The sequence below is a fragment of the Trachurus trachurus genome (assembly GCF_905171665.1).
Source record: "Trachurus trachurus genome assembly, chromosome: 20".
In the NCBI taxonomy this organism is placed as follows: domain Eukaryota; kingdom Metazoa; phylum Chordata; class Actinopteri; order Carangiformes; family Carangidae; genus Trachurus; species Trachurus trachurus.
Genome location: NC_139911.1, coordinates 11,110,515 through 11,134,577, shown reverse-complemented (window position 1 = coordinate 11,134,577; position 24,063 = coordinate 11,110,515). Strand labels below are relative to the sequence as shown.

Here is a 24,063-nt window from a genome sequence, read left to right as displayed (position 1 = left end):
CATTGTAATGAAAGCATAGTCAAAAGGATATGAAGATGCTGATTTGATTTTAAAAGAGGAAAAACTTACGTGGGAAATAACACTTTACCAAACAGGACATGAACATTTTCCGCACTGACTGTATTTAAATCAAGCTATTTATGCAGTGAACCGCGTTTTTCTTGTTGTGTTTTTTTATTTGTAATAAAACAAGAACACATGCAAACAGACTTGTACATGTATTTTTTTTTATCATTAGTTTGGTGCTCATTCATTGTCAGAATTGAGTATGGGAGACAGTAGAGAGAAATCAAGTAAAAATGCATCAGAGAGGCCCAGTTGCTTTTCATTTCACTATGTTCCAACTTTACATTCATTTAAATGGTAATGTCTTCAATATAGTATTGATAATTGATACGAATTTCCACGTTTTTAACTACTGATTGATGTGCCAGTGGGATACTTGGTGAGTTAGCCTGTCTGGTGACACAGTTGGATCCATACATCATGATATTCAATGTTCATTACCACAGAGACTGAACACCACCAGTGCACTGCCCTTTGAAAGCGTGCCTGTCAGCAGCTTCTTTGTTTTGTACAATTCTACCCATGTTTGCCTCGGGCCAGAACAGTATACATTGTCCGTTGTCTGTGCTGTGTTGTCTGAGATGTCAGAGCTCCTCATACTTGATATTGATTAGTGGCTTTCATTTTGAATCAAACAAAGTCCAACATCCTGCGTATCAAAGGCTGAGAGGAGAGAAGAGAAAACATGTCAGGGCTACAACTGAATCCCAATAAGTGGAGGTTGACTTTGGCCCCGTCTGTCCATGTCTACACAAATGAACAGACAACTGATAGGGTTTCAGAGGACCTTCTTGTTTGACTTTGTCCAATGAAACCATTGACCTCACTGCGATGGAGAGACAGGGAGCAGAGTGGAATGCTGGAAGCAGAAAGAGGGAGACAGTGTCACTTCCAAAGAAAGACAACTGCAACACAGCTCTTACACTTTGAAATGATGATGAGTTAAAGCATCAGAGGGTTAATAAGGCCGGGAGACAAACAGTGATATGGACAGATGCTGCAGTTTTGCAGCAGGTCTGGGCCAGTTGGCATCAAAGCTAGATGTACGAGATCACCAGATTATGAAGAAAACAAATTAACAAAAAAAGGGGATGATAACATGTTTTATTTGTTAGATAACATCTGTGTTAGTTCAAGTGCAAACTGGGCCACAGAAAACATCTTTCCTTACTGACACGCTTTGCTGCATTGCAATGCACTTTGGCAGGGTGGGGTTCAACAGCTCTAATTTTCATGCTAAACTTTGCATAGCGTGAGGGTTTCAAACCACTTCCTGCTCTTTATTAAGTAGCTCCATCTATGCATCAAGCCCAAACAGGCCAGAGCACTCCCTGGAAACTACAAGTAGAAAGTTTTCGAGGAATGCATTAGTATGCATGGGAAAAAATCCTTTTGTCTGAGCAAATGCAGGAATTACAGCCAAACAGATGATTGGTGGATGTTTAAAAGGCACATCAGCAGGATGAGAAGCAGGATGCAATGATGAGTTCGGCAACCTGCTGTTGACATATACCTGGCTTATCCATCAGTGGCGGAGGCAAAGCAAAGGTTAAAGATATGGATTTGGGTTAGGATGAAAGCAGCATGTGATGGTTCAAGTATAAACACAGAAAACACCTGCAAATGGAGTGTAATTGCAAAAGAATAACATTACACATCACACCATCAGTGATGTATTAACTGTGTTCAGCCTCCTTACTGTAGGACTAGTGTTCTCAAAGTGTTCATATCATTCATCTCCATTTTTCATTGAAATTGTTCAAAGTGTAAACATTTTGTCCATTGTTTGGATTTTATTTTTTTTGACTCGTCTTAATTCTCTTTATACTTAACACTCTAGTGAAACCAATGTTTGGACTTTTTCCCAAACCAAACAAAAGCGAGTTAGGCTTTATGCTCTTTTCAGAGACTTAAATGGTGTGTGTTGTGATGGATGTTCAGACTTGGAGCAAGTGACATGTCACATTGTGCAATGCAAATGGCCCCTTACTACACTTTTCCTTTTCTTTTACTCTATTCATTTATTCTTATTCCTACCTCACTTTGCTCCGCTTTATTTTTAATCTATTTCTGTCTGATCACCGTATCTACGCATCGAGTTTAGGCTACTGCCTCAACTGTAACTTTTTTGGAGCTTCTTTGACACTTCTACCACTTCTACCTTAACTGCTGTTTCAGCCTTGTATAGTATTTCAATTACGAATTCAACAAATGGTGCATGCATAAGACCTGGATAAGATAATCTTGAGCAGTTAAGGAGTGAGGGGGAAAAAGCTCACTTGAAGACCAATGGGAGTGAAGGAAACACAATCAGAAAGATGGAGAAAAGAAACAGACAGATTTTCAGTTTCCAGTTGCTGCAGCAATAAATCCATTTTAACTGGTTCCTACCATCAGCCCGTGCCAACACCTACTGAGGCCATGATGACGCATCTGTAAGCTCATCTGAAGGTGCTCTGCTTTTCCTAATAACACATGTGAGTTACTGACCTGTCAGGCAAACTGTTATTGCTAAATCACTTTAAAACTGTCTCCACGAACTGTGAAAGCGGTGAAACACTGATTTGGAAAGAAGGTGGAGGTTTCACGGGGACCATGGCAGGGTGATAGATTATTTACAGGGAGTGGTTGAGATTGGTTGGAGTCAGTCTCTAAATGGGTAAGGAGCCTTCTAACTTCAATAATGGTGAGAAGTATGAGAAAGTTGGAGTGGTGAAAAGAGAGGAGATACATCTTTGCTAGAGCGAACTCGATCATTGTTCAGAGGTTTGCTGTGAATGTTTTACGGCTACAACCTTCCTCTTCTTCATCGTCTCTGCACTCGACAACCCCTGTACCCTCTAACTTCAAACATTGAAGGGTTGAAAGCTTGGCCCCTCTGTGACTGGAGGAGGCTTCTTTCTAATCGTATTTTTTACTTTTTACTTTCGACTCCCTTGCAAACACAACAACCTTGTTTAGTTTGCTCCCCTCTGAGCTCTACCATCGGAAATGCAGCCTGTGCCCGATCCAAACCTCACAGTGTCCTCAAACCTTTTCCAAAATCCACCACCGAAACAGCAGCAAGAGTATGTGAGGATGGAGGTGAAGATAACCGTCAGTGAACCTACGTACAGGGGAAGATGCTTAGACGATATACGGTGCAGTAGTTTGTTCTTGTTTTGTTTTATTTCCTGGTCTCAGTCAGCAAACTGAGTTGGTCAGAGTTTCAAAGGTAATCTTAATACTTCATTCCTGACGTTGGGAACAACAAAAATATTTTTAACTCAAAGTTTTTAATTGTATCGCATAATATGTAGTCATTTGCCGATAGTGTTTCATGACAAAGCAAGTCAATCGACTATGAGTTACTCACTGATAAGCTCAACAAATGATTTACATTTTTATATGAAATTTGTCTAAAAGTGATACAGGAGATGCATGTACCGTAGATCCTGTATTCATATATTAGTAGGACATACAGAAAACAATGGAAGAGAATTGACTGGCATTGACTGGCACAGCACAATACAGTACGTTAGCTGCACTCATTTCCAAGGCTTTGACTGCTATTTTGCAATGTAACTTTCAAAGCAGTTACATTCATATCTGAACTAGTGTGTAGGTCAGCTGGGAGCCTGTTGACATATGCGTTTCCCAGTGACTGATGTCAGCTACTTGAAGCATGTTTTGGGATCTCCTTAAATGTTGACATGTACATGCTACAACCCTTTTGCTACCATAAATCTCCCAGGGCAGCAGAGTTAACTGCAGGGCACGTTTTTGCAGTCTTTCTTCTTTTGAGTCGGAGTTGCCCTTACTTCAAACAAGGAGTGAAAAATAAAGTGTTTCAGGTACACAAATCATTTGTGGTGTCTCAGGTGCCTATTTTGGTCTTTGATGCTGTTTATTTAGGGCAGCGTGGCCATAACATGTGGGAGATTGTTTCATTCCTCCCATGGATGACTTTACACATACTCCCTATGCTGGTAACACACAACCAAGTGCTGATGTTTCACGCAATTGGCCAGAATGAAATAAGACACCATTTCACTTGAGGATGAATGGCTTACGTTATGGTCACTTTTCTTGTCTAGTGACTTTTCCTTGGCAATGTAAGCTCCTCACATGGTCTAGTTAAATATAAATAGAGCATATCTGGCATACCTCTGCGCAGATATTCCATTTCATGTCGAAGGAGAGAAGCTGGTGTTATGTCATGAAACTGTATAGTCTATACTCACCTCATATATGACATTAAAAGTACCACATCACATGTTGTCAACCCAGTATGTGAGACATTGGCGCTGCGAAACTCCAACCCAGTGGCTATAAGAATAACTCTGCAGTATACTGTATGTCTAGATCTGAGTCAGACCAGACTTGACCCTTCTGGTTCAGTCTAAGAACACAAACTGATGCAAAGGTGGCCCATGTTCTGTGTTTGCCCTCCATATCCTACTGCAGTCTTTGTCTTGGACCGGGCCATGTTAACCTCCTCGCGGGGCCTAGCAGGGACTTCAGACGAGCGACATCCTGCAGCAGCGAGACGTGGGCCAAAATCAATGTCCTCTCCAAAGCACAGTGCTGGGAAAGTGCTGCATAATCAGATGGGCTTTCCTCCTTTGCGCTCAGCTCTCTTTTATACCTGTTGTCAACAAGCTCACTGGGGCTTTGATGCTGATACCGGCCTCTAATGCCCTGACCTCTCTGCTCTCATGATGTATTGTAGCATTACGTCTCCTAAATAGAACTTTCTGAGCAAACGGAGGATACTCACAAAAAAACAAGCAGACTTTTATTACCTCAGCTCATAAAAACTAACTCTTTCTGAGTAGGTCAAGATAGTGTGTTGACATCCAATGTGGCAAACCAGCCAACATATCAATTTCAACTAAACGCATGATGATTACATTCTATCCAGAAGATGATATTAGTTAACTTTGGACGGGACTATAATTTGGCATTATTGTGAAATTTCTGCTGGTTTCATACCACAAGCAGCAGTCCACACAAAACTTCAACACAAAGGACAAAATACCCAGTCCGACATAAAACAAGGGGCTTTTGGGTACCCACAATTCCCCCAGCCCCCAGTGCCTCTACATTATCAGTTTACCAAAACTTTAGCCCCTTTGTTTGCTCAAAATCGCATTGCAATACACTGGGGGGTGGGGGTGGTGGGGGGTTCAATAAAGTGCCTCAGTCTTGCAACAGTTTGCCCACATTTCCCTTTGCGGTTGAAAAATGGGGGAGCTGTTTGCCATCATTTTTATTTTCTTCTCCAACCTGAACTCAAGTCCATGAGAGATGTGCTCAGGCTGAAGGCCATGTCTTGCCGATTGAAAGGTGAAGGACACTGACACCTGGTGGCAATGTGCTGAACAAGAGCGTATGTTTCCCTTCATTTTCTTAGAACATGTCCAGACATTTCCTTGAAAGTCACAATAACATTAAGAGGAATCTGTTAAAGATAAAGACTACCATTGCTCAAGAGTAAAAAGACAGGTGTAATTAACCGCTGAATGTCACGCAAAGACACTGGATTGTACTCAATGTTATGATGTTAACCAAAGTAGAACCAAATGTACATCTTTTAAGACTTATCCACCAGTGCGATGAGATATTGCTTCTACTACTTACTTACTTGGAACGCTCCACTGAAAAAGTAATCGCAACTGTAAATGCCTGCAGCAACACCTGTGAATCAAATTACAGCAAGATATTTATGTCCACTGCTCACATGTGCATTGACATTTACTGACCACAAGGGGGTAGAGGCAGACAAACTAAGGCCAGACTGACCTGAAGTGAATATCTGAGGCCGCCTCCTGCTGAACACTGCTGATAATGTCACAAAAAGCAATGATGTAGAACGTCTGCCAAATGACCTTGATGCTCTTTACTCCCATTCTCACCCCAATACCGTTCCAACGCTCTGACCTCAATTCAGCTCAACCAGAACCATTAGAGAGCAATGTGCCAGATAACGTTTGGCCAACAAAAAGTGTTCTTCGAGAGTGTTTGTGTGGTTTTTGCCTCTTGTCGTCCAGGGGCTGCTGCTGTGCGGATGCGGGGGTCTGGCACGGCTCATGCACTCCGCTGGGTTCAGGGGGGTTTCTCGCAGGACCACACGCTGAACAGAGAGGAGGAGGTAACGCACAGAACATGTGCTTAACAAAGACTGTGTGGGTGAGATAGTCAGAGAAAAAGAGGAAAGAGGGGAGAGAGAGAGAGACAGAGAGGAGAACAAGCAGAGGAATGGAAAGTGTGTGCACGTGTGTGTTTGTGCACATGGACAGAGAGTGGGTCAAGTGGTAACGTAAAAAAAGAAGAGAGATACGACAGAAAAACAACAGATGCATTAAAAAAAGAAGGGCGATAGAGAGAAATCATATGAAAGGCTGCTAATATCAGAAGACCAAGCATGAAATCACTTATATTGCTCCTCCGCAGGCACAAATAGTGTATATTTACTGGCAGGCATTGTAATAAACATTAATCAGAGAATGTCTGGTCTGTTACAGATGGCCTGACCTAAATTACCACACTGTAAATCATAGAAATCCCTGAGCAGTCGGTAAATATTTCTTTTATCCACACAATTTCATTTTCCTATTCATGGTCAGACACATGCTCTTACAGTCGGTCTTTGTATATTTCAGCTGTAACCTAATGTAATATAAGTCACTTCATATCCAAAGGCCATAAAACTTATTTGGAGTGTTTAAAATAATTACATGTTTTATGTATTGACTCATTTATTTGTGTTATGAAGGCATGTGCACCAACTCACATGCACAGTATCACTCTTCCTGTCAAACACACATGCATGCAGCCTGTCGCTCCTTTGCTGCCTCAACTCTCACTCTCTTACTGTCAAACACACACACATACACACACACACACACACACACACACACACACACACACACACACACACACACACACACACACACACACACACACACACACACACACACACACACACACACGCACACATGCATGCACTCTCTTCCTCCCTGTCACACACACTCACACACACACATCTAAATGTAGAGCAGCATTAATTCTGTAGCAGATGAATGAGTGTTTTCGGCGGCGCTTCCCTCCAGGGAGCTGGGAGCAAAGCGAGAGCGTTGCTATTTCAGCTGCGGTGGAAGAGAAGGGGGGAAGCCTGCCGGGGCTGACCGCAGGAAGAGGGCCGCTGCTGGGGCTGTGGCCGAGGCCCCTGCTACTGACCCAGGGAGCAGACAGTAAACCCTCGGTTTATGGAAGTTCAGAATGCGGTGGGTCCCTAATGTGAGGGCCCTTGTATCACTTTTGTAGAAGTAGGTTAGACAGCAGAGGTGCCCTGAAAAGAAGATCTTATACATGTCTGCGATGTCCAGCCCACTCTGACCTGATGCATCTCCAACAGGGGCAGTCGAATGCAATTACTACTGTATAAGTACAAATACTCAGGTATTGTACTTTTAAGGTACTCACATTTCCGAGATTTGAGGAACTTTTATTCTTTCCCCCTATAACTTCTCAAATTGTATAATTTTAATAACTATTCGAGGCCCTGAGAGATAAACCAACCCATTAGTTCACCAAATCACAGATAAGAGAGAAGTCCACAGTGTGAATACAAATTTGTGTCTCAGAATTTATCTTTTTACTTCTGTCCGTTCCCCTTTAATCATCTCACATTCCTTCTGATTTATCTTGCGACCTGTTGGAGGGGTCCGGGACACTGCTCCAGGCTAACTTTATATCCAATTGTTAAACCAACTCCACCTCAACCAGCTACATTACACATTAAAATGCTACTTATGAATCAGTATTGACAATCAAATGTCACGTATATGCAGAATGATTTAATTTACTTTTGGTCCATTTAACTGATAATTATTGGCACATGTGACTTTGTGTACATTTTCTTGTGTATAAGTGTAATGTGTGTTCTTACTGTAAGTCAAGGAACAGACCGTTCATCCCATTTACAGAGGGAAAGAGGTTACATTTTCTTTAAAATGTAGACCACGTATTGCCCTATATTCTCACCCCACAAACCACTCCATGTTGTCCCCAGCTTCCAGAGATCATGTTGAATGATAAGTCTTACAAATCTTATTGATAGTTGAACATGTCCACAAATGGGATAGACAGAGAAAAATAGAGAAAAACAAGACTTGGTTGATGTGTAAGGGCTGAGGGCCAAAAAAAAACAAAAAAACATCAGGGATTCATGGAAACAAGGGGATTTACTGAAACGACATAGAGCAAAATCAATGCCGGCTTGGCCAGCGTTCGGTTTATTATGTTTGTCAGGTAAAATACAAGAAAATTGTGTGTCCCCCCCTCCCCCCTGGAAAGTGTGTCTGTACAGGGGGCCGCGGCCTGGGTGATTAGCTACTGTTTCCACATGTGCCACAGCTACCAGTGAAAATGACCAGATGACAAAAGACAAAACTTGCCTGTTTCCATTATGGAATTTACACTGTGTTGCAGCCGGGGAGGGGAAACAGTGACGACAGGTTCAGGGTTTGGAATTAACAGAGAGTCGGTTTGTGTTTTAATCCCCCCAAGGAGTCACCTGTGAACAGTTAGGCTCAGGAGAATGGGGCCACTTCTGCTGCAAGGCCCCACAGAGCAGGCAGATCTGGTTTAAGTTAATGTGCATGTAGCTATTGTTGACCACAGCCAGTCCCCAGGTAAGAAGAACAGTGAAACTACTATTTTTATATTATTTGAATAAAGAACTCTGATAAAATTACGATATTATGAAATAATAATCCTTTATATAGTGTTAATATCACAGAAAATACAAATTATAACACGTAAGATTTTTGGAACATTATAGACCTAAATAGAAGATGTAGTAGGCTACCATAACGTACTGTCAAGTAAGTAAACAATATGTATGTACAGGAATATTGTTGGTTTGTGTGTTTTTGCTGGAGAATAGAAACTTTTTGTGCGTTTTTGTGCCAGAAAGTTTCAGATTTAACTTGCTGAAGAGAGGAAAAAAGAGGGATCCTGCTTATATTATACTGTATAGACTACACGCGCACGGTCCCGGACGCGCGCTGAAGTGTTGGAATGAGGTGAAGTGGGCCGTGTCCATCTGTGGAGAGGCGTGGCCAGGGGCGGCACTGTCGAAGCGCAGCCAAGTTGAGGATAAAATGTGGATAAGTGATGCTTTAGCAGCTTTGGTGCAAGAATCCCGAAAGAAGAAAGACCCAAGTTTCTCTTTCAAACAGATGAAAAACGGGAGTGAAGCGACCACATCACAGCTTTGAATTATATCACATGGCAGCAGCAAGCGACAGTCATCACCGCTCCACCTGAGCCCTGCAACTTTGAAGGCGGATTTTCTTCTCCTTCTTCTTCCCTTCTTCTTCTCCCTCTTCTACTTCTTCCTCTCGCTGCAGAAGTTTTCTCACAGCCAGGTCTCTGTCAGGATCTGAAACAGCGGGCTCAATTCCAATTCATTAAAGGTAAATTATTTCCAAAGTCTACATTACATCACACCACTCCATTGCTATTTCAATATGCATTACTCTTCACATTTTTCCATTAGGTATTGGCTCGTTTTACCAGCCTCTGTCAGCATTGCAGCATGCATACCAAAAAGCTGAAACTATTCATACCTAGGCTTTAATATTGTGGTGACATTAGCAACATTATGAATTATGAATCTGAGCACTGAACTACATTTGTTATTATAGCTGTACTTCTTGCTGTGATTTGAAATGCAGCGTTCTCTCTAGCAGCCCTTCCTCCCTGCTTCATGATTTAAGGGAAGAGGGGAGGGAAAAAAGTTGTAAAGTATTCAAGGAAGTTCAACACTGGTAGGGATTTCTTTCATCCACTCTTGAACTAGTCATCTGCAGCCTGCCAGCTTACCCTCAGTGAACCCCATGAGCTTACCCGTGGCTCTGCACCAGACCAAGTGTCTGCAAGCCAATGCACTGTCCTCACCAAGTTCAATATTGACCCAAGTTATTCAGCAAATTTGATACAGAACACCAATTCCAGTCCGTCCAGTAATCCTGTTTTGCTCTCTCTCCCCTCGCGGCGCCATTGCCAGCCCCTGGCACGCAACTTAAACCAAGCCATCCCACTTGAATTTGAGAGGATCACCGTCAACACCATTACCAGGCATTTCCAAAAAGATGAGGCGTGTATCCCTGCGCTGGCTGAGGGGCGTGTCCCTGCTGCTCCTGCTCCTCCACACGGCCACCGCCATGATGATGCTTCCCAACTCCACCGGCTGGCAGCAGATCCTGGACAAGTATCTGGATGAAGACGGGGACTGGTGGGAGGCCAAGCAGAGGGGGAAGAGGGCTATTACTGACAGCGACGCTCAGCTCATCCTGGACCTTCACAACAAGCTCAGAGGGCAGGTCTACCCTCCTGCTTCCAACATGGAGTATATGGTAGGTGGATTGGGAACGCAGAGATGTTGTCTGTTGTTGCAATAGTACAATATTAATACTTCATGTCGTTTATATATCTTAAAAATGCTCTGACCCCCTTCTGAACTCCCTTACACTTTTTTTTTTTGCACACTTGAGGGCCATATAGCTCAGTGAACTGACCCAGTCACCAGACCACTCTGGCACTCGTCCCACTTGGCTCACTCGTAAGCGGCATGCCAGCATCTAAGCACCTTCACACATGAACCCAAACACACACCCATGTGACTTTAGTTGTTTTGCCAGAAGAGAAGAATTCCACCAACTTGCCAATGATCACATTACTACTAGGTTTTTTTAACTCACGCTCAACAGATTTGTTTTACTTTATCCTTTGGCCATCACATGTGTGTACAGCGCCAGATCACTTTTCACAGTGCAATTAGAATCAGAGCACAGCAACGGGGCTTGTTTTACCAGCTGTCTCACCCCCCACCCACTCCACTACCACCACCACTAAACACACACATACTCACACAAGGCACACCACGCCTTCTAAAAAGTTACTGCTCCACGGATCTGGAAGTTTTCCAAATACACAACATGTGTAGGCGCTGCTTGACCGCCGCAGAACATTGCCACCAAATGCACTTAGGAGGTTAAAAATCAATACAGTGTGCAGAGGATAATGAGGCTTTATCATCCTTTCATCTCCACTTAAAGAGCTGCAGAACAAAAGGCAGCATTATTCTATGGTAAAGGCAAATAAACAGTTCATGCTGGGGACAATTGCTGGACTGTGTAATTGTATAATTGAGAGGTTGGACTTGAGGAGCCTTTATATGTGTGTGAGAGTATGATTGTGTGTGTGAAGCTCTGCCCGGCAGGCTTCTGGTTGAGGCACACTCTAGTGGAGAAATGCTGAGCCAGCAGTGAGCAGCTACTTTCTACTGTCTCCTGTTACAGTTGGCCGTTTTTTTTTTTAGCTGCAGGGGCACCCAGGGGTGAAATATGGAGAGAGGCGTGCAACAAGAGGACGTGAGACAGAGAGCGAAAGTTAGTGAGGAACACAGGAGGTAAATAAAGACGGAGAAGTCGAGGTGTGAAGATGATGAAGGAGATTTGCAAATAGAAGGGAGAGGTGATGAAAAACAGATGAGCGAGAGGGAGAAAGAGGAGAGCGAAACAGGTGTCAAAATAATTGAAAAGAAGATGAGGAGATTGAATAAAAGTCGTGAAAATAAGGAAAATAAGAGAAGAAAAATTCAATTTGAAGGGGCGCACAGTGAGAGGAGACAAAGATTAGTTCACATACAGTACAGCACCTAAATCTTATTTGCAGGTCTGTTGATGTCAGTAGCTCTCAGGCACCAGACTGTTCAGGTCAAATGTAAAGGGAATTTTCAGTACGTTATTTTGAAAGGGGCTCCATATTTCTCAGATTTTCCCCTCTCTCTGTTGAACTGCTGTCACCTTTCAGAAACCTCACAGCTTCACTGTACTGGAAGACTTCATAGACATGCTACTCTGCTCTCCCTACACACTCATGCATGCAGATGCACACACACACACGCTGTATACACACACTCACACAAATCCTAGTGCAGATACATCGCCATTTGCCCATCAGCTCTGTTATTGTCTGCCATTGTATGAAACCATAACCCGAGTGACCCTCTGTGGCAATCATCACAGAGACTCAGAGATAACATCAATTCAAATCCCCCTTTTTCCTCCCCCTTCATCTGTTTCCTTTTCTTGCCCTCTCTTTCTCTCTCTCTCTCTCTCTCTCTCTCTGCCTCCCTCTCTCTTATCCCTATGGCTCCGTTCCCATTCTGTCATTATCCAACACAGAGGCCCCAAAAAATTCCCCGGATAAGCATTCACACTCTGTAGCGATCCACAAAGCTTCAGTAGTGGTGGAGGGTGTGGGTAGGGGGGGACAGCAGTTCTGCCTCTCACTCAAATGTTGACCCACAGGTATAAACACAGAAGTGTCAGTGTTTGAAGTCCTGTAAGACAAACAGATGGCATCTTGGGAGAAAGGGCCCCACCTGCCTTGATGTTTAACTTGGCCTTGCTGGGCTGCACTTGATGGCGGTGATGTTTGTGGTTGTACCATGAAGCTGTATTGACAGGTTTTTTCTGCACAGGATGATGAAGGAGTTGTGCCTCAGATATCTGTCTCTGTAATTCATCACGCTGGATAATATGACTGTTGTGATTCACAACATGTGAAGTTCAATGAGACCATAATGAAGGTTTCAACTACAGTAACAGTTAATATTATCTAAGATGTTTAATTATGGGCATGTGGACTGGCATTTTAAATAGTATTTGGGCAGATTCACTGAGTAGAAGAACTGGTTTAGACAATTAAACAGCAAAATTCATTCATTAATTTACAAAGTCATCATTAGACTCCTGTGATGAAAGATTAAGCAGAGGTGCAAACATCTTTTGTCACAGCAATTTTGTTCATCTTCTTGTACAGATCTCTAGTGCCCTCAAGCCAAGATGGAGACTCTTCAATGTGTTCTGGGTCTACTTTATGGTCTCCACTCAGCTGGTGTCCATGGAGATATGAAACAGGTGCTCAAAATAAATCATCTGACTTCTCTAGACGTAAAAAGCAGCAGCTGGATACTGTGGTATCTGTAGCCTCTGAGAGTGCTCCATTCACACACGGACTCGTGCTCCAGCGATACCAAACAATTATTATCCCAAATAGCAGAGATGCCACCTTAATGTCACCAGACTGGACGGTCGCCAGGCTCCGTGTGCAGTGGCTGCATTGTACCCACAAATATTACAGACCGGGAAGGGCAACAAGTTGTTTGAGTGCAAAGCCCCAGCTGAACATGCTTAATGTAATGCCAAGAATGTAAACATAGCTGCTGTGCCAAATTCACTTACAGTAAATGTCCCTCAATAGCACCTCTCCTAAATACCTCAGGGGACATAGTCATAAAACTTTGCAGGGGCGCAAAACATATGTAGTTCAAATTAGCAAATTCCAGTGATCCCATGGATGCGTCATGCCTACATGAAGTTACGTACATCCCTTAAGTTAAGGCTTAACACTTTCCCTAATGTCTTCTTTGCCTTTCCTTGGCATACTCTCACTGGAAAACACCTCCTGGTCGCAGTGTTTTTAAAATGGGGGGCGAGTGCCCCTTTGGCCATAGATCAAATCAAAATCTTAGCTCTGCATCCTGTCCAGATGGGAATGTCTTTTGCATTTAGGAGCTCCTCAAAGTCTTGTTCTCTGCTCCTGACTCAACAACTTTCTGTAAAAACCACTGTGGGAGCGCTGATTCTGGAGTTGGATGTGTCAGCAAGGCTGGGGAAAAGACTTCCTCCTCTTCAGCTTCTCACTGCTAGTGTCCAGCACCAGGGTCTTGGATTGCAGCAACAAGCACCGCAGCCACCATTATTGATTAATGAAATGTGAAAAGGAAATGTAGAAAACAGAGAGCTTTTGTGGAGCTGTAGCTTAGAGGTAGATTTTTGTACCATTTTTTTATTGTTATTATTATTATTTCCAAGATAAAATAAAGCCAAATATCAGACCAAACCAAAATAGCAGGCTAACCCAACCATTTACTTGTCTGACTCACTTATGGTGCCACTAAGTGAGACAGCTTCCTGTTCACGTTCAGTCTACAATAACTGGCTGGGCTGTTCTTTGATGTGAGTTGATGTGGGCTGGAATGCACTGCACAGAAAATGGCACAGCAAACATAGGCAGCACTTTGCATTATACTCCATGGTAGTTTGGGCAGGGAAAGCACATACATATGTTTTATTGTCATATACTGTACAGTAGGCCTATTATTCTTTATTAGTTTCCTTACCTTTCAGCTTTGTATTAAACCACCCCTTTAACTCCTTGTCTTCATCCTCGCACCATTCTTTTGCCTATTCTCCTCTGCTCTGTCAGACTTTTTTTTCTCTCAGCTTCACTTTCTCCAACTCCCATATCTTTCTCCTTCTTTTCAGTACTTCTCTGCATGCACCATTGATTATGAACAGGAAACCCAAACTTGCAAAGGAAGTACCCCTCCATACCCTTCGGAATGCGACCAGATGACCAAGACAGACTGGGGGGGGGGTGAAGAAAAACTGGCCACAAATGAGGTGTTAAGCGAAATAAACAATGCAGCGTGCATGGTGCTGAAAGACTTTAGCAAGGGAGGTGTTTTTCTTTACAGGCCCCAGCAGAAGTGCGGTTTGGGTGGGTGGGTGGGAGGCGGGGGTGTCTTGGTTGTGAGGCCTCCCCTGCTAGGCTAACTGTACAAACAGCAGCTTGACAAGCCGGCTGAACTCTGTACCAGATTCAACAGCTGAAACATATGTAACGCGGTCGTCACTTCTCTGAGCCCTGCTCTCTCTGCAGGTTGGAAGACGTTGGAGTGAATTCCTCCACTGGAAGCGTAGACTGTTTGCATTTTCATAATTTAAGACATACTCCATGGGCATCACAAATCATGTCTCTGCGATAGAACGCATAATCAGTAACATTCCTCAGCAGAGACGTCGTATAGCCAGAATCGCTGTGATTTTCCTCTGGAAACTAACTGTAGTTGTGGTCTAGATAAATGTTTTCAGACCTATAACCGTTCATTAATGGTCAAAAGCATTATTACAGTACGTTGACCCCGCTCCAGTACAGAATGTCCTATGTGCTGTGGTTAGCAGATCGTTTGGCAGTTACCCCAGCTCAATATAATGTGTTCCACTCTGCTTATCAGTGTAAACATTGATTATTTTATAGGGCAAGGAGGTCGCTTGTCGAGAAAATCGAAGAGGAAGATTATGTGGACAGAAATCATGGTTCACTCTGCTACTACTACTGATGATGACCAGGCTTAAATGTTCTTTTGTTTTTTTTGCTGTTTCTGTTTCAGCATCATTAGCTTTTTGTAGGAGCGAAAAAAAGGGAGCGGTAGCTACAATGCTGACATACTGACACTGATTTGCAACTCAATGCCAACAGAGGTAATTTCTGAGCAGAGATACAGTTTCAGGTAAACAAATTCTGATTCCTCTTTTAGCCCCGGCCCTGTCAGTCATCATTTATCAATATTGTGCAAGACAGACCACAGGCAGCCACAGATGAGGTGGCGACACCGCAGATACACTCCCTCTCAGCAGGTGTCGAGATGAGTGGAAATTATACTCCACACCTCCAGCTGTTTATCTGTTCTATGTGCTGGGTTACGTAACAGGTCTTCAAGGCTTTGTCCTGAAATCTGACATAACGCACTGTATGAGAGTCAGTCAATATTGTGGGTGTGGTTGATTTGAACAAAACCAGAGTGAAAGAACCTGCTTAGAGGCAAGAGTTAATTTTCAGCACTGCCAGACATCCTGTTGTTAGGTGGCTGCGTGTTTCTGGTGTAATGCAGAGAACAGAAGTTGTTGCTGCTGGGACTGAAAGTGGGTGATGGACGACAGAGGAGGTGGAGGTGGTGGTGGTCATAGTGAAGGAGTTATTTTAGTGTCTGTTATTGGATGAGAGTTCAGAGAGGCTAAGGTATTGCTTCCAGGCCCGATGTGTGAAATGTGGAAACTTCTGACACCTGCATTGGTATACCAGTGCATGTGCGCACACATTTATACACACACATGCAAACTAATTAAGTCTCTCATAGAAACCTGGTGCATTAGACATCCCGCTCCAAAGCTGAAAGTGAAGGTGTGCAATTAAAAGAACATACAGTGTCCTTCAGAAGAATTACAGCTGGTGTTATTCTAACATTTTTTATGGTAGAATTTAGGTCAGCAGAGAGGAAGGACACTCATTGCATTCCCAGAAAACCCCAGAATGGGAATATGATCCCTTAGTATCCAACCAGAGCCAAACTTGACTGAGAGGGCAATTTAGAGAGAGGTAAAGTGAAACAAAAGCTTGCACCCAGACATCTCACTAGAGACATATGGAAGGTATTACTTAAGGAAAAACAGCTTTTGCATTTTTTGAATAACACCCAATCTTACGAGGGGGAAAAAACCCATCCAGAGAAGTAAGAAAGTCGGAAAGCTCTTTATATTACAGCAGCAGCGAGAGGTCAGTATACTGTAGTTTTGCATTTAGTTTATAAATCAGTGGAGTTACTTAGCCACAGCAGCTCCGAGGCTTAACTCCATGGATAAGACAGCACCTCACATCACATTGAGAGCTGAACCCCATGCAGGAGTGAGGATCTAGACATTCCTGTGTATCTTATGGCCAAATAGCAATCTAAGCGGCATTGGATTGCACTGTTTATTTCAGTTTGTTTCCTCCACTCTTCACCTATAATCCAATAACCACCTCATTTTGGTTTGCTGTCTTGTCTTCTTTGCAGGTGTGGGACACAGAGTTGGAGCGAACAGCAGAGGAGTGGGCTGAGACCTGTTTGTGGGAGCATGGTCCTGCTGGTTTACTGCCACAGATTGGACAGAACCTGGGAGCACACTGGGGACGGTAAACAATAGCTTAAAATGTATAGACCACAGACAGTATAACACGTTTTATCTAATAAAAGCTAAAGGGTAAACAAAAGGCTATGTCAGGTGTTTAAAACCAGCAGTTGTTGTGTGTGACTCAACTGATAGTCAGACATTTGCTTCAAACAAACCACAAACAGCACAGTCATCTCACTCAAAATGTTGTGCAACTGAATATAAGATAACAAGAATCCCCAGAAATACAATAAGTCACATAGTTACCTATTCCCCATTAGTTATTTAAAAAAGTTTAAAATTATGAAAAATATTAGCTATTTGTAGCTACTGTGGGCCCCATTACCAGTGTGAAAGTGGAGCTTCCCCACAGCAAACCCTCATGGGGCCCCAAAAGGGCAAGACTTCTGCAGGCCCCGCATGGGCAAACCCATATGGCGGCCTTTTTGGGCATTCTCTGGGCAAGCCCAAAATTGGGCTTTCCCAACCTAGGCCAACCTAGGACATAATATGGGTTTAAAATTAAATTAATGAAATAAATATATTTATAAAATCACATAAAACCACAGTTTGCCATTTTTGTGCAATTCTATTTGTGTATTAAAATGCTAATAAAAAGTTAGCCATTGCTAACATGTGAGTTTTAGTTTAGCACAACTGCAAGCTAGCCTGACAACAGCAGGTTATGTTTTAGCTTTTATGCTGTAAAGACACTTCTTACATTTTGTAGTAGCATTTCAATACGTCAAAACACCAACAAATTGACACACAATTTATATAGCTAAGTCTGTATAGCTAAGTCTCTCATGACCTGGTTAAGTTACACAACTGAGCCCGGTTACATCTCAAGTAGAATGACACACTTTACAGACACTGTTACATGTTTTCATGTGTTCATTTGCTCAGTCAGCCTCCCCACCGGGCATCTGAAGACAGCGCTGCTTCACACAAGAGACTCTTGTTCCACATTTAATCATATCACTCCACGGATGAGACGTCCACTTGATTCTAATTAGATTAACCAGCAACACCTGGTGCCAAATCAGTGTCAGTCCTTGTTGCACTTTCTTTAAAGAGCACACATGCTTGACTGAACAGCAGCCTCCGATGTGTTTACATGGCTTTGCAATTACTTTCTTATACATATTCTGTATCAAACAAAGCAGATTTTGAACCTAGGACTTTGCTAGGAAAAATATTTTTATAAACTTTGTGGCTTTGGAAAGGATTTATGTGAACGTTCATTTGTTGTGTAGGTAGTTTTGCAGTAATTTAAATGTAAGCCCACGCACAAAGGTCAGATAGCATCCAGATTTCATGTATGCATATGGGTTGTTGTTAGAGGACCTTCAGTAAGCAGAAAAGAGCTTTGATGCATATTGCCGACTCCCACACCATCAGAGATGTACAGTACAGTAAGACGTAGAGATTTTGCTTTGAACATTGTTATCTTTTGTTACTCATCTCTCCAGGTATCGTCCACCCACATTCCATGTGCAGGCCTGGTATGATGAAGTGAAAGACTACACCTTCTCTTACCCTCAGGAGTGTAATCCATACTGCCCCTTCAGATGCTCTGGCCCAGTTTGTACTCATTACACACAGGTAACGACCAAAGGATCATATCATTTTGTATATTCAAAAGACTCAGGTGACTTAACGGCTGTACAAGCAGACATGTAATTTGTTTTTCATTGTCTGTCTGGTTGTATTTCATAGCTGGTCTGGGCCACCAGCAGTCGCATTGGCTGCGCCATCAACATGTGTTACAACATGAATGTGTGGGGACAGATTTGGGCTAAAGCTGTCTATCTCGTCTGCAACTACTCACCGAAGTAAGCACATTTGTTTTGTTGTACTTTCATAGATACATGACTTAGTGTAGATACATGCTACAAAAGAACAAGTTGTCCTTGTGTCATTTTGATGCAGTGGTATCATTTTAGTTTGCAAAACATTATGCGATATCAGTTTTCTGCTCTGTTTAATAAGCCTTCATTGTCATGCGACCTGAACAGGGGAAACTGGTGGGGGCATTCTCCTTACAAACATGGCACCCCTTGCTCTGCCTGTCCCCCCAGCTATGGAGGTGGCTGCAAGGACAACCTCTGCTACAAAGGTATATATGAGTAAAAGTACAAAAGGACAGAGTAAGAAAGCCTGTGGACATTTTTACTCATTGTACCTATTTGTGACTTCACTTTAAGATGACAGTTCTTATCCTACACAAGAGGAAACGGAAGAAAACAACTTCATCGAGCAGGAGGCCCCCCGTACGCCGCAGAAGCCCTGGTCCCGGCCCTCCAAACCAGAGCCTCCAAGTCTCCCTGCCCCAGCTCCCACCAAGCCCCCCACGGAGGACCTGCAGAAGAATGAAGTGGTCAACACACAGCAGATGTGTAAGCTGCCATTCAGCTGTTTATTCTGGATCCAGTTACATCTCAAAATGGGGGGTGCAGGATCTGGTTTTAGGGATGGGAGGTGCAGAGTGGTAAAAATTATAGGACAATATATAGTGTAAAAAAAAAGAAGAAAAAAAAGGCAAAACTGCTTTCAAAATTGGGTTAAAACCAAAAGAATTGTGAATAACTGCCTGCTCAGTGTTGAACAAGCAATAATGGATAACAAGGGGAAAAAAATAGGCTTTGACCGGAAATATTTTTCTTGCAATTTATCTTAAATTGCCTTGATTTTCTGTACTCTTTAACTGTCATCTCCCTGATCAACCTTGACAGTTTCTGAAGTGTACTTAATATTGCAAGTCACTCTTTGGAGAAGGGAGGGGAGGTCTATTTTAGCATGATCCCCTGAGTGTGTGTTTGCTTTTGGCTTGGCTGAGAGGGGTTGAGGGGTGAGAGGGGCTCGCTGTGGTTTTTAAATGGCTTCCTCTCCGCAGTGCAAGGGGCCTGCACTTGAAAGCTGAGACACTTCCTCGAGTATTGCTGACCACCCTGAACCTTGCGGCAGGAATTCTTCTCTTTGGTTCTTCAAGCATCACAACAAAAGTCCTCGCTGAGCCTCACTCATCTCAGGCTTTTTAGATGTTATTCATCTGCATCGGTGCAGCCAGTTTATGCGTGTTGCTTCCTGTTATGAGGGCTCAAGAAACCTTTTAATTTGTGTGTTTCAGCTCAGCTTGTGACCTGTGACACTAAGCTTCGAGATCAGTGCAAAGGAACGCCCTGCAATCGGTACAATTAAGATGAACTGTAATAAAATCATCAACACAAAATGGCGTATACAGCACATTTCACCTTATTTCTTTGTATAAATCTACAGATATGAGTGTCCTGCTGGGTGCTTAGATGCTACAGGAAAAGTAGTTGGGACAGTACACTATGAAATGGTGAGTACACACGTTGTGTTGTCAGATTTGGGTGGGTTCAGTATTACACCAATTAGGAGCTGTCAGTTGTGTTCTTGTCAAAAGTGTCTTTGGGTAAGACATCAAATGTCAAAAATCATAAATGTTCTCCTTTGCAGCAATCCAGTGTGTGCAGAGCTGGTCTACATGCTGGTGTCATAGACAATGATGGAGGATGGATGGATGTAACCAGACAAGGCAGAAAGGACTTTTTCATCAAATCCAACAAAAATGGGGTCCAGTCTTTAGGGTGAGGCAATAATAGCATTATTAAATTTATACATATAACTCAAACTGACAGTATTTGACAGCAGTATCGGTCAAATATAACGATACTAAGTGAAAATAATGTCATTTCACGTCAGTGTTGTGTGTTTTCTCTTGACAGAAAGTATCAAAGTGCTAATTCCTTCACAGTTTCCAGAGTCGCAGGTCAGTCTGACAATAATGTGACACTGTAATTACATATATGTTACATTTCACATGAAATCGCTCATTAAAAGCCATACTGCAGCTGTGTTTGTTGGCACTGACTATTTCTTTCCTACAGTCAAAGCCATCACATGTGAGACCACAGTTGCACAGCTGTGTCCATACCAAAGGCCCACAAAACACTGTCCAAGGTAAGAAACTGCAGTGTCTGGCTGCATGTCACTCTCTTCTACAAGGTTCCCACGTTTATGTTAAAGCCAGTCATTACTAATGTGTAATTGTTTTCTTTGTAGGCTATACTGCCCCAAAAACTGTGTAGAGGAGAATCCACACATATCCAGAGTGATTGGCACAGGAATATACTCTGATGTAAGTCTTTCTTTCTTTTTGAAGCTGAAAGTAAAAATGTCTTCATGGTTTGTATTTATTTAAATGAATTTATGGACATAAATGAAACAACACTTCCCATGTTACCTTTCCTTTGTAGAAGTCCAGTACATGCCGGGCAGCAGTCCACTCCGGAGTCATCAGGAACGATGTGGGTGGATACATCGATGTGATGCCAGTGGACAAACGAAGACACTACACTGCCTCAAACCAAAATGGCATTGTCTCAGAGAGGTAGGCTATGTGATGACTCACGCCTAATCTGCAGTCATTGTTTGGTGTGTGTCAGGCTGTCAAGTAGCACATACTGAATTAATCTTAATTGTAATTCTTTTGTATAATTGACATTTAAACCCACCATGCCACTTAATAGCACAGCTGAAGATACTGATAAACACCTTATGTGGGGTAAATTCAATATGGCGTTAAAAAAACAACTTCACAGTGTTCATCAGTGGGTGTGTGGTACACGATAGGATTAATTGTTTAAGGAGATTACTAGTCCTATGTCAGCATTTCTTCTCAGATATTGGGAGAAGAGTGAAGGGGTTAATTTGATGGGGCCCACAGAGGAGGAATGAGAAATCAATGGCTCTCAGGTAGAGAGAAATTTATCCACTCTGCCCTCCCTCGTGGACCTAATCTTTTTAAGATGCAGGCAGTTCATTACATCTCCTATGCAGTGCACATGGGAGGGTGATTAGCATGCTTCTCGTTTAAGATAATTAATTGCTTGGCAATTAGAGTGGAGAAGACGAGTGCATCTCCGTGTTGTTGTGAGAGGTGTTTGTTATTTTGGTAGAAAGCCAAATGGGGGCATCAGTTGGACAAAGGTCTAAAGCTTAATATAGTGACTCAGATAAAGACAAAAAAGAAGAGGCCAAACCACATGCACTGAGAATACAGAATCTCATAAGGGATCAATATCGTATTAAATTTTAGACAGCTTTCGCATAGTCCCACTGATATGGTCGATGAATTCAAACCAGATGAGGTAACAAAGAGAGAATAGATTCTGTGTCAGACCCATTGTTTTTGTGAAGACACATATTTTAAGTCAAATGCAGTCTTTCCAAACAAAGCAACAGTGAAAATTAGGTTATATTGAACAGAAACATATTTTGCACAAACACTAGTCCTGTAGTCTATAATTTTGTCGAGTTACATTGAGATGGACGTTTAGTTAACTGTCAAAATTTGATGCTGCACACTGTATATTCTCCAGGACAGAAACTTCATTTTTGATATATCTGAGATGAGTCCTAGACATTTCCCTTCACAGGCTATTGATATTGAAGTTACCTTACGTGACTTATCCAACCAAACTCTTACACTTTTAGAAAGATGTATCATCAGAATAAAGGATTGAAAACATCGGAGAGATTTGACACAGGATGACCTTTGATGATGCTGTAGTTACAGGATGTTTTTAATATTGCATTGTCACAGTGTGGTTCCACCCTTGCACTCATACAATCACTGAGGCCATAGTGACCATGTCGGCAGTGTGCAGTTGTGTGCATTATGTGGAAACAACAACATAGGATCAAGTCAGTTTAGTATAAAATAACAGGTTTGCAAATACAGTGCTGCGTTGTCGGCATATAGACATATCTTTGTTTATATCACACCACTGTTCTTTCACATCTACTCCAAATGGGAGGGGTGAGAGTGGGCAACTTTATTTGGTCCCATGTGCTAACACAGAGTAGGAAACAAGAGACGTAATTGGTTTGTAAAGTGGCTGTTGGAATGTTAAGAAGCTTAACCCGTGCAATGAAGTACTCACCCAATTCAAATCTATGCACAGTGTGTAACCAGTAGTCATATAGCTCTTCTGCATCAAGAAGAGTGTGTATCTATCTCCTACTTCTTAAATTAGGATATGAATTAATAAAGAGAAATGTGTTATTAATTACATTTTTTGGTCAGTTTGAATTTGTTAAGACTGATAAGACTCTGCTGTTTCCAATAAAGTGAGAGCACGTGCTGAATCCATGCTGTACCAGTTTAGAACAGCATTAGGTCTGTACCAGCCTCTGCAAAGCTAAAAGTGACCCACATACTATAGAGTGTGTTCCTTTTTTTTTTTTTTTACAGATATTAAATTGGACCAACTTTGAATTGTTCTGTGGTTTTCAGAATGAACTATTGTCAACATGACCTGTGTAGAGGGGAGACACACACACACACTCTGTCTCCTGGCTTTCCCTCTTTCTTCTCCTCCTCTCCTCTCCTCCCCTGTCTCTCTCCACCACATTTATCTTTGTCACTCTGGTGAGATGCCTAGCGTCTGTTATTATCTTGCCCATCATTTATCTGTCTGCTTTAACTCCACAACATGTCTGTCTTTTGTTGGATTAACACGTGAAGTCCCCCCCGTGTTTGTGTAAAAATGGTCGGTTTATCTGTTTTCTCAGGGAGCATCAGCCTCTATCTGTTTGTGTCCAATCTGTCAGCGGAGTGTCAGACAACACACTGACGCGGACGGTTCTCCGTAAAAACCCCGAAGTCTATCTGTTTGTGTGTGTCTGTCATCTACGTCTCTCCGCAAAAGGCTGGGACATGTTCTGTATCTTGACACATGCCGCACCCAGGTTGACTCTCTCCTCTTGTTTCTCTCTCCCCTGCAGCCTTCAAAACCCTCCTGGAGGGAAGGCGTTCCGGGTGTTCGCTGTGATTTGAGTGCCCCAGAGGGCGGCTTCGCCAAACAGAAAGTGCACTTGTGCTGTTGAATAGGCGGTAATCAAGCCCTGTTGTCAAACTCAATGAGTGAAATGTTTCTGGCTTTGCTACACTCCAGGGGTTAGGGGTCGTCTCCATGACAGCGTAAACCCAGCAACAAAAACTTGACACATACACAATAAGAACCTGTTAGCTCTCCCTCACATGGAGTTTTAATTTCGTCATCCTTAGTGGGGAATTTTATAAACTGTAAATATCTCTGAATGGATTGCTACAGTAATAATATGTTGTACA

General features: G+C 42.6%; 1 protein-coding gene across 1 annotated transcript; it reads left to right on the top strand.

The window, feature by feature from the left end:
- Positions 1 to 10,208: 10,208 nt before the first annotated feature.
- On the top strand, positions 10,209 to 23,769 carry LOC311003980 (cysteine-rich secretory protein LCCL domain-containing 1-like; the record flags this gene model as incomplete). The annotated part of the gene is made up of 14 exons (XM_083995907.1): positions 10,209 to 10,472; positions 16,805 to 16,923; positions 18,374 to 18,506; positions 18,621 to 18,736; positions 18,920 to 19,020; positions 19,109 to 19,300; positions 20,032 to 20,092; positions 20,181 to 20,247; positions 20,385 to 20,515; positions 20,654 to 20,697; positions 20,816 to 20,888; positions 20,991 to 21,066; positions 21,185 to 21,318; positions 23,718 to 23,769. 14 exons carry the CDS (start codon positions 10,209 to 10,211, stop codon positions 23,767 to 23,769), a joined length of 1,563 nt encoding a protein of 520 aa, XP_083852033.1.
- Between the last annotated feature and the right edge of the window lie 294 nt (positions 23,770 to 24,063).